Source organism: Onthophagus taurus, chromosome 5 (genome assembly GCF_036711975.1).
Source record: "Onthophagus taurus isolate NC chromosome 5, IU_Otau_3.0, whole genome shotgun sequence".
NCBI classification, from domain to species: domain Eukaryota; kingdom Metazoa; phylum Arthropoda; class Insecta; order Coleoptera; family Scarabaeidae; genus Onthophagus; species Onthophagus taurus.
Window position 1 is genome coordinate 11,041,823 of NC_091970.1, and position 12,442 is coordinate 11,054,264.

Here is a 12,442-nt window from a genome sequence, read left to right on the forward strand (position 1 = left end):
CTTTTGCTCTTAGATACGTCAATATGGAGAAAGAAACGAAAATATTAAAATTTTATAAATTTGTTGCTCTTTCAAGTTATGAAAAGTAACACTTGGGAATCGAAGCTTGCTATAAGAAAACTTTTATAACAAAAATTGTTGCAAATTTTATTGTTAACAATATTGCTCTCTTGCACTTTTGCTCTTGGATACGTCAATATCGAGATAGGTACAAAAATATGAAAATTTGATGAATTTGTTGCTCTTTCAAGATATTAAAGGTAACACTTGGGAATCGGAGCATGCTATAAGAAATCTTTTTAACAAAGATTATTGCAAATTTTATTGTCAACAATATTGCTCTCTTGCACTTTTGCTCTTAGATACATCAATATCGAGATAAATACAAGAATATGAAAATTTGATGAATTTGTTGCTCTTTCAAGATATTAAAGGTAACACTTGGGAATTGGAGCATGCTATAAGAAATCTTTTATAACAAAGATTACTGCAAATTTTATTGTCAACAATATTGCTCTCTTGCACTTTTGCTCTTAGATACGTCAATATCGAGATAAATACAAGAATATGAAAATTTGATGAATTTGTTGCTCTTTCAAGATATTAAAGGTAACACTTGGGAATTGGAGCATGCTATAAGAAATCTTTTATAACAAAAATTATTGCAAATTTTATTGTTAACAATATTGCTCCCTTGCACTTTTGCTCTTAGGTACGTCAATACGGAGATGGATACCAAAATATGAAAATTTTATAAATTTATTGCTCTTTCAAGTTATTAAAGGTAACATTTGGGAATCGATGCTTGCTATAAGAAAACTTTTATAACAAAAATTGTTGCAAATTTTATTATTAACAGTATTGCTCTCTTGCACTTTAGCTTTTAAAGGCGTCAATATCGAGAAAAGGACGAAAATATGAAAATTTGATGAATTTGTTGCTCTTTCAAGTTATTAAAGGGAATAGGAGCATGTTATAAAAAAACTTTTAGAACAAAAGTTGTAACAAATTTTATTGTTAACATTATTGCTCTCTTACACTTTTGCTATTAGATGCGTCAATATTAAGAAAAATACAAAAATATGAAAATTTGTTTATACAGGCTGTTTCGGGGAACAAATTTAACCACATATACTAGAGTAAAAATGATGACGATTGATGTAAAAAAAAAATAAATAAAATTCGAAATAAATGTATTACAACTGGTTTATTTTAAGTTTAAGTTCAACCTGACATGTTTCGGTCTTTTAAATGACCATCATCGGAGGTCTACAAGTAATAACATATATTAGAGATGTACACAGATAACAAACTATATTATTTGAGGCTATGTTGTCAAGAACTTTGAAATAATTGCAATAAATAATTAAAAATATACTCCCATCATGCCAGCAGATATGTATGGAAGATGTCTTTGTAGAAAATACCAGGAAATGCGAGAACCACGCTATAGTTGAAGGTTACATGACATCCTAACCGTCAACTATAGCGACTTTTATTTTATTATATGTTACTCCTCGTGTGTTATGATAGAATAAAAAAGTTCTGAACAACCAAACTTTAGGAACAGTCTGTATAACATTGTTCCCGCGTACCGATCCAACTCAAAAATTGTCTAATGATTTTACGTGATATTAGTTTACACCGACAATACACTGTACCAAGTTTCAACGCTTTACCATTAATAGTGTTTAAGGTGTTTAAAAAAATGTGTTAAAATTTCCTAACTTTGATGACCTGTATCTTTGCAATTTGAGGACTTTTACTAATTTTTTTTTACATGAATCGTCATCATTTTCACTGCAGTACATGTGGTTACGTTTGTTCCCCGAGTCACCGAAACGCCCTGTAGATACATAATAACGAAAATATGAAAATTTGATGAATATGTTGCTTTTTCAAGTTATTAAAAGTAACACTTGGGAATCGGAGCATGTTATAAGAAAACTTTTATAATAAAAATTGTTGCAAATTTTATTGTTAACAATATTGCTCTCTTGCACTTTTGCTCTTAGATACGTCAATATTGAGATAGATACAAAAATACGAAAATTTTATGAATTTTTTGCTCTTTCAAGTTATTAAAGGTACCACTTAGGAATCGGAGCTTGCTATAAGAAAACTTTTATAACAAAAATTGTTGCAAATTTTATTGTTAACAATACTGCTCCCTTGCACTTTTGCTCTTAGATGCGTCAATATCGAGATAGATACGAAAATATAAAAATTGTATGAATTTGTTGCTCTTTCAAGTTATTAAAGGTAACACTTGGGAATCGGAGCATGTTATAAAAAAACTTTTATAACAAAAATTGTTGCAAATTTTATTGTTAACAATATTGCACTCTTACACTTTTGCTCTTAGATACGTCAATATGGAAATAGATACGAAAATATTAAAATTTTATAAATTTGTTGCTCTTTCAAGTTATTAAAGGTAACACTTGGGAATCGAAGTTTGCTATAAGAAAACTTTTATAACAAAAAATATTGCAAATTTTATTGTTAACAGTATTGCTCTCTTGCACTTTTGCTCTTAGTGACGTCAATATCCAGGTAGATACGAAAATATGAAAATTTTATGAATTTGTTGCTCTTTCAAGTTATTAAAGGTAACACTTGGGAATCGGAGCTTGCTATAAGAAAACTTTTATAACAAAAATTGTTGCAAGTTTTATTGTTAACAATACTGCTCCCCTTCACTTTTGCTCTTAGATACGTCAATATGGAGATAGGTACGAAAATATTAAAATTTTATGAATTTGTTGCTCTTTCAAGTTATTAAAGGTAACACTTGGGAATCGGAGCTTGCTATAAGAAAACTTTTATAACAAAAATTGTTGCAAATTTTATTGTTAACAATATTGCTCTTTTGCATTTTAGCTCTTAAATACATCAATATCGCGAAAACTACGAAAATATAAAAATTTTATGAATTTGTTGCTCTTTCAAGTTATTAAAGGTAACACTTTGGAATCGAAGTTTGCTATAAGAAAACTTTTATAACAAAAAATGTTGCAAATTTTATTGTTAACAGTATTGCTCTCTTGCACTTTTGCTCTTAGTGACGTCAATATCCAGGTAGATACGAAAATATGAAAATTTTATGAATTTGTTGCTCTTTCAAGTTATTAAAGATAACACTTAGGAATCGGAGCTTGCTATAAGAAAACTTTTATAACAAAATTTGTTGCACATTTTATTGTTAACAATATTGCTCCCTTGCATGTTTGCTCTTAGATACATCAATATGGAGATAGATACGAAAATATAAAAATTGTATGAATTTGTTGCTCTTTCAAGTTATTAAAGATAACGCTTGGGAATCGGAGCATGTTATAAAAAAACTTTTATAACAAAAATTGTTGCAAATTTTATTGTTAACAATATTGCTCCCTTGCACTTTTGCTCTTAGATACGTCAATATGGAGATAGATACGAAAATATTAAAATTTTATAAATTTGTTGCTCTTTCAAGTTATTAAAGGTAACACTTGGGAATCGAAGCTTGCTATAAGAAAACTTTTATAACAAAAATTGTTGCAAATTTTATTGTTAACAATATTACTCTCTTACACTTTAGCTCTTAAATGCGTCAATATCGAGAAAAGTACGAAAATATGAAAATTTTATGAAGTCGTTGCTCTTTCAAGTTATTAAAGGTAACACTCGGGAATCGGAGCATGTTATAAAAAAACTTTTAGAACAAAAGTTGTAGCAAATTGTATTGTTAACAATATTGCCCTCTTGCATTTTTGCTCATAGATGCGTCAATATCTATTTTGAACCGTTTTCAAGTTAGGCAGGGGGTTTACTTATGACGCGTACTGTATATACCAACGATCTGGCAACGTCGCCATATCGTTGGTATATACTTTTATGCAATATAAGTGGGGTATTCGCATTAGGTACAATTTTTATCGCAATTGTATTGATTTTAAGTACGATGTGTTTAATTATTAACTCGTATATCGGTAGATCTACCGATAAATCGGTAGGGTTGGCAACGCTGTGAGTTGGCGTGGCATTTTTCTCTATTTGTTTATGCACAAACATTATAAATTAAGGTGAAGATCCGAAAAATCCTTTATAGTTTAACGACAGTTTATTTAATAAAATATCGAATGCCGCGAATTCTTTACCGGGTTAAGGAACGCTTTATTTTTTGCGCTGAATCCCTAAATGCTCCTCTACGTATTTTTTTCTTTTATTAGAAAATGCCATGAATCTTATTGTTAGTAGGAAAGTTCTTTGAACGTTTTAGCTTAATTCCTACAGCGTTTATAAACAGGATGGAGCAAAATTAGGTTAAATCGTTTTTCTTTTTCGTTCTAAATTCCCGGAAAATAAAACAATTTAACCCCTGGATAGAACTCCTCCTTGTTTACTTCCCATTACTCCATTCCTTTGTGAGTGTGATGAGTATTATTGTCCCCTTTGTTTAAAACACAACAAAAATAAAAAAAATCGTTTAATTTATTTTTCTTTTTTTTTTTAGGCAACATTAGCAATTTTAGACAAATTAGATTTAGACTCAGAAAAACCAACGGACGAAGAAGTCGCGAGAATGTTCGGATACGAAGAAGCTTACCACGCCGGGACTTTAACCAGGTGGCAAAAATTAAAACCGAAAATTTGGGCGATTTTCGATGAGCCCTATTCATCGTCCTTCGCAAAGGTACCACCGCACGACGTCAAGCTGAGAAATGTGATTTGCTTTTTTTTACTAACTCTTAATAATACTTAATGAATAAATTAAAATGCATGCTGTTGCGGTTAATAAGGGTGTGATGGTAATAATTAAATTAGCCACGTTCCCAAGCATCCTCAGCACAAGTGAAACTAATTTGTAACTTTGTTATCGAGTAACACCTTAATGAGTTAATTCACTGGAAAATTTTAAGATGTAAAGTGACACTTTATTAAAGTTATTTGATTATATAATGCACTTCCGTTCGTTATGAGCACTTAGATGTTATTAAACACGGATTGAATACAACATGGTAGTTATTAAAATGTTAATTAAAGTTTACTCCATTAATTTGAAATTGATTTTGGAAACTGTTTTATCCTAATTAAATTATTGTTCAAAATTAATTTCCTTAAAAGGAAGAGTTTTCCTTTTATTTGGTGAAAATTTCACATTTCTATCTTGCTTTGTTGCTCTTCTGTAATAAAATAGAATGGGTGAAACTGAATGTTAGGAGCATCAGATGTTAGGCAAGATTAAGGATAGAATGAAATAATGTTGGAGTTGGAGGAGATGAAATCTGCCGGGTTAGGCTGATTCATTATGGCTAGATATTTATGGAGGAAGTGTTGAAGAGTAGATATAGCTGACAAAAGACTAGATACTGCTTACAAACAACTGGGTTCTGCAGATAGAAGACTATATAGTGGCTGTGGAAGAATGAAAACTGTTTCCAGAAAACTTGACGATGTTAGCAGAAGAGCAGACAATGTTGGCAGAAAATTATATGCTGTTTGCAGAAGATTATATACTACTGGCAAAAGACTTCTTCTTCTCCAAAGATGTCATCTGTTATATATATAATCTCATCCATCAGAAGGTTGAAGAGAAAGTTACAACTATGGATTAATTTTATGATTTAAGATGGTATTTGTTTCTTTTTCAAGTTATTAAAGGTAACATTTGGAAATCGGAGCATGCTATAAGAAAACTTTTATAACAAAAATTGTTGCAAATTTTATTGTTAACAATATTGCTCCCTGGCACTTTTGCTCCTAGATACGTCAATATCGAGATAGATACAAAAATATGAAAATTTTATGAATTTGTTGCTCTTTCATGTTATCAAAGGTAACACTTAGGAATCGGAGCTTGCTATAAGAAAAATTTTATAACAAAAATTGTTGCAAATTTTATTGTTAACAATATTGCTCTCTTGCACTTTTACTCTTAGATGCGTCAATATCGAGATAGATACGAAAATATTAAAATTTGATGAATATGTTGCTCTTTCAAGTTATTAAAGGTAACACTTAGGAATCGGAGCTTGCTATAAGAAAACTTTTATAACAAAAATTGTTGCAAATTTTATTGTTAACAATATTGCTCCCTTGCACTTTTACTCTTAGATACGTCAATATTGAGATAGATACAAAAATATGAAAATTTGATGAATTTATTGCTCTTTCAAGTTATTAAAGGTAACACTTAGGAATCGAAGCTTGCTATAAGAAAACTTTTATAACAAAAATTGTTGCAAATTTTATTGTTAACAATATTGCTCCCTTGCACTTTTGCTCCTAGATACGTCAATATGGAGATAGATACAAAAATATGAAAATTTTATGGATTTGTTCCTCTTTCAAGTTATTAGGTAACACTTAGGAATCGGAGCTTGCTATAAGAAAACTTTTATAACAAAAATTGTTGCAAATTTTATTGTTAACAATATTGCTCCCTTGCACCTTTGCTCTTAAATACGTCAATATTGAGATAGATACGAAAATATGAAAATTTTATGAATTTGTTGCTCTTTCATGTTATTAAAGGTAACACTTAGGAATCGGAGCTTGCTATAAGAAAAATTTTATAACAAAAATTGTTGCAAATTTTATTGTTAACAATATTGCTCTCTTGCACTTTTACTCTTAGATGCGTCAATATCGAGATAGATACGAAAATATGAAAATTTTATAAATTTGTTGCTCTTTCATGTTATTAAAGATAACACTTAGGAATCGGAGCTTGCTATAAGAAAACTTTTATAACAAAAAATGTTGCAAATTTTATTGTTAACAATATTGCTCCCTTGCACTTTTGCTCTTAGATACGTCAATATTGAGATAGATAGGAAAATATAAAAATTTTATGAATTTGTTGCTCTTTCAAGTTATTAAAGGTAACAGTTGAGAATCGAAGCTTGCTATAAAAAAACTTTTATAACAAAAATTGTTGCAAATTTTATTGTTAACAATATTGCTCCCTTGCACTTTTGCTCTTAGATACGTCAATATTGAGATTGATACAAAAATATGAAAATTTTATGAATTTGTTGTTCTTTCAAGTTATTAAAGGTAACACTTAGGAATCGGAGCTTGCTATAAGAAAACTTTTATAACAAAAATTGTTGCAAATTTTATTGTTAACAATATTGCTCCCTTGCACCTTTGCTCTTAAATACGTCAATATTGAGATAGATACGAAAATATGAAAATTTTATGAATTTGTTGCTCTTTCATGTTATTAAAGGTAACACTTAGGAATCGGAGCTTGCTATAAGAAAAATTTTATAACAAAAATTGTTGCAAATTTTATTGTTAACAATATTGCTCTCTTGCACTTTTACTCTTAGATGCGTCAATATCGAGATAGATACGAAAATATGAAAATTTTATAAATTTGTTGCTCTTTCATGTTATTAAAGATAACACTTAGGAATCGGAGCTTGCTATAAGAAAACTTTTATAACAAAAAATGTTGCAAATTTTATTGTTAACAATATTGCTCCCTTGCACTTTTGCTCTTAGATACGTCAATATTGAGATAGATAGGAAAATATAAAAATTTTATGAATTTGTTGCTCTTTCAAGTTATTAAAGGTAACAGTTGAGAATCGAAGCTTGCTATAAAAAAACTTTTATAACAAAAATTGTTGCAAATTTTATTGTTAACAATATTGCTCCCTTGCACTTTTGCTCTTAGATACGTCAATATTGAGATTGATACAAAAATATGAAAATTTTATGAATTTGTTGTTCTTTCAAGTTATTAAAGGTAACACTTAGGAATCGGAGCTTGCTATAAGAAAACTTTTATAACAAAAATTGTTGTAAATTTTATTGTTAACAATATTGCTCCCTTGCACTTTTGCTCTTAGATACGTCAATATTGAGATAGATAGAAAAATATGAAAATTTTATGAATTTGTTGCTCTTTCATGTTATTAAAGGTAACACTTAAGAATCGGAGCTTGCTATAAGAAAACTTTTATAACAAAAAATGTTGCAAATTTTATTGTTAACAATATTGCTCCCTTGCACTTTTGCTCCTAGATACGTCAATATCGAGATAGATACAAAAATATGAAAATTTTATGAATTTGTTGCTCTTTCATGTTATCAAAGGTAACACTTAGGAATCGGAGCTTGCTATAAGAAAAATTTTATAACAAAAATTGTTGCAAATTTTATTGTTAACAATATTGCTCTCTTGCACTTTTACTCTTAGATGCGTCAATATCGAGATAGATACGAAAATATTAAAATTTGATGAATATGTTGCTCTTTCAAGTTATTAAAGGTAACACTTAGGAATCGGAGCTTGCTATAAGAAAACTTTTATAACAAAAATTGTTGCAAATTTTATTGTTAACAATATTGCTCCCTTGCACTTTTGCTCCTAGATACGTCAATATGGAGATAGATACAAAAATATGAAAATTTTATGGATTTGTTCCTCTTTCAAGTTATTAGGTAACACTTAGGAATCGGAGCTTGCTATAAGAAAACTTTTATAACAAAAATTGTTGCAAATTTTATTGTTAACAATATTGCTCCCTTGCACCTTTGCTCTTAAATACGTCAATATTGAGATAGATACGAAAATATGAAAATTTTATGAATTTGTTGCTCTTTCATGATATTAAAGGTAACACTTAGGAATCGGAGCTTGCTATAAGAAAAATTTTATAACAAAAATTGTTGCAAATTTTATTGTTAACAATATTGCTCTCTTGCACTTTTACTCTTAGATGCGTCAATATCGAGATAGATACGAAAATATTAAAATTTTATAAATTTGTTGCTCTTTCATGTTATTAAAGATAACACTTAGGAATCGGAGCTTGCTATAAGAAAACTTTTATAACAAAAAATGTTGCAAATTTTATTGTTAACAATATTGCTCCCTTGCACTTTTGCTCTTAGATACGTCAATATTGAGATAGATAGGAAAATATAAAAATTTTATGAATTTGTTGCTCTTTCAAGTTATTAAAGCTAACAGTTGAGAATCGAAGCTTGCTATAAAAAAACTTTTATAACAAAAATTGTTGCAAATTTTATTGTTAACAATATTGCTCCCTTGCACTTTTGCTCTTAGATACGTCAATATTGAGATTGATACAAAAATATGAAAATTTTATGAATTTGTTGTTCTTTCAAGTTATTAAAGGTAACACTTAGGAATCGGAGCTTGCTATAAGAAAACTTTTATAACAAAAATTGTTGTAAATTTTATTGTTAACAATATTGCTCCCTTGCACTTTTGCTCTTAGATACGTCAATATTGAGATAGATAGAAAAATATGAAAATTTTATGAATTTGTTGCTCTTTCATGTTATTAAAGGTAACACTTAAGAATCGGAGCTTGCTATAAGAAAACTTTTATAACAAAAAATGTTGCAAATTTTATTGTTAACAATATTGCTCCCTTGCACTTTTGCTCTTAGATACGTCAATATCGAGATAAGTACGAAAATATTAAAATTTGATGAATTTGTTGCTCTTTCAAGTTATTAAAGGTAACACTTGGAAATCGGAGCTTGCTATAAGAAAACTTTTATAACAAAAATTGTTGCAAATTTTATTGTTAACAATATTGCTCCCTTGCACTTTTGCTCCTAGATACGTCAATATGGAGATAAATACAAAAATATGAAAATTTTATGAATTTGTTGCTCTTTCAAGTTATTAGGTAACACTTAGGAATCGGAGCTTGCTATAAGAAAACTTTTATAACAAAAATTGTTGCAAATTTTGTTGTTAACAATATTGCTCTCTTGCACTTTTACTCTTAGATGCGTCAATATCGAGATAGATACGAAAATATTAAAATTTTATAAATTTGTTGCTCTTTCATGTTATTAAAGATAACACTTAGGAATCGGAGCTTGCTATAAGAAAACTTTTATAACAAAAAATGTTGCAAATTTTATTGTTAACAATATTGCTCCCTTGCACTTTTGCTCTTAGATACGTCAATATTGAGATAGATAGGAAAATATAAAAATTTTATGAATTTGTTGCTCTTTCAAGTTATTAAAGCTAACAGTTGAGAATCAAAGCTTGCTATAAAAAAACTTTTATAACAAAAATTGTTGCAAATTTTATTGTTAACAATATTGCTCCCTTGCACTTTTGCTCTTAGATACGTCAATATTGAGATTGATACAAAAATATGAAAATTTTATGAATTTGTTGTTCTTTCAAGTTATTAAAGGTAACACTTAGGAATCGGAGCTTGCTATAAGAAAACTTTTATAACAAAAATTGTTGTAAATTTTATTGTTAACAATATTGCTCCCTTGCACTTTTGCTCTTAGATACGTCAATATTGAGATAGATAGAAAAATATGAAAATTTTATGAATTTGTTGCTCTTTCATGTTATTAAAGGTAACACTTAAGAATCGGAGCTTGCTATAAGAAAACTTTTATAACAAAAAATGTTGCAAATTTTATTGTTAACAATATTGCTCCCTTGCACTTTTGCTCTTAGATACGTCAATATCGAGATAAGTACGAAAATATTAAAATTTGATGAATTTGTTGCTCTTTCAAGTTATTAAAGGTAACACTTGGAAATCGGAGCTTGCTATAAGAAAACTTTTATAACAAAAATTGTTGCAAATTTTATTGTTAACAATATTGCTCCCTTGCACTTTTGCTCCTAGATACGTCAATATGGAGATAAATACAAAAATATGAAAATTTTATGAATTTGTTGCTCTTTCAAGTTATTAGGTAACACTTAGGAATCGGAGCTTGCTATAAGAAAACTTTTATAACAAAAATTGTTGCAAATTTTGTTGTTAACAATATTGCTCCCTTGCACTTTTGCTCTTAGATACGTCAATATTGAGATAGATAGAAAAATATGAAAATTTTATGAATTTGTTGCTCTTTCATGTTATTAAAGGTAACACTTAAGAATCGGAGCTTGCTATAAGAAAACTTTTATAACAAAAAATGTTGCAAATTTTATTGTTAACAATATTGCTCCCTTGCACTTTTGCTCTTAGATACGTCAATATTGAGATAGATACAAAAATATGAAAATTTTATGAATTTGTTGCTCTTTCAAGTTATTAAAGGTAACACTTTGGAATCGAAGTTTGCTATAAGAAAACTTTTATAACCAAAATTGTTGCAAATTTTATTGTTAACAATATTGCCCCCTTGCACTTTTGCTCTTAGATACGTCAATATTGAGATAGATACAAAAATATGAAAATTTTATAAATTTGTTGCTCTTTCATGTTATTAAAGGTAACACTTAGGAATCGGAGCTTGCTATAAGAAAACCTTTTTAACAAAAAATGTTGCAAATTTTATTGTTAACAATATTGCCCTGTTGCACTTTTACTCTTAGATGCGTCAATATCGAGATAGATACGAAAATATGAAAATTTTATGAATTTGTTGCCCTTTCAAGTTATTAAAGGTAACACTTAGGAATCGGAGCTTGCTATAAAAAACTTTTATAACAGAAAATGTTGCAAATTTTATTGTTAATTATATTGCTCCCTTGCACTTTTGCTCTTAGATACGTCAATATGGAGATAGATACGAAAATATTAAAATTTTATAAATTTGTTGCTCTTTCAAGTTATTAAAGGTAACACTTGGGAATCGAAGCTTGCTATAAAAAAACTTTTATAGAAGATTAAATACAACTGTCAGAAAACTGGATTTTACTGATAGGAGATAAACTAGATACTGCCGACAAAAGACCACATGAAACTGACAGAAGACTTTATACTCTCAATGATGGAATACATACTGCGAACATCAGATTAAGACAGTACTTGCAGATGACTGATGATAGGAGACTATCTAGTGGATGTGGAAGAAGGAATATTGCTTGTAAAAACTTGATGCTGCTGGCAAAAGACCACATGCAGCTAATAAAAGACCAAATACAGATGGCAGGAAGCTATATACTGCTAATGAAGCACTAATACCGTCAATAGCAGGTAAGACGGTGTTTGTAGATGACTAGATACTACTGGTAGAAGACTACATACATCTGGCAGAAGACTATATGCCAATAACCTTTGTGAACATTCTGTATAGCATTGATCCCGTTGCATATTTTCAAAAGTGACCTTAAACGATTTCTTATGATAACATTGCACTGTTTGCCAAATTTAAACTTTCTAAGACAGTATTTGCAGATGACTAGATACTGCTGATAGAGGACTAAATACTACTAATAGAAAACTAGCTTTTAATGATAGGAGACTATCTAGTGGATGCGGAAGCATCCACTAGGTAGTAACGTATGCATATAACGTTGGAATACATTGACATTTTTTTTCAATACAGAAAAGTCGTCGAAACTAGTCGATAATGTTATAGCTGGCAGAAACTAGAGTTATTGCTGGAAAAATTTAAATTCTGCTGTTAAAAACCTGTCTAGTGCTTGTATAAGAACGTATATTAGTAGCAGAAATCTATACGCAACTGGCAG

At 29.3% G+C, this 12,442-nt stretch overlaps 1 protein-coding gene across 2 annotated transcripts in view; it reads left to right on the forward strand.

Moving 5' to 3' along the window:
• The window catches only part of LOC111421017 (potassium voltage-gated channel protein Shaw-like), a 121,338-nt gene that overhangs the window by 89,521 nt on the left and 19,375 nt on the right, over positions 1-12,442 (forward strand). The window contains exon 4 of one of the 2 annotated variants that reach the window (XM_071195957.1): positions 4,499-4,708. In XM_071195957.1, coding sequence (XP_071052058.1) covers positions 4,499-4,708 — 210 coding nt within the window. The remainder of the gene's footprint in view (positions 1-4,498; positions 4,709-12,442) is intronic. The other variant, XM_071195958.1, reaches the window with a different exon arrangement.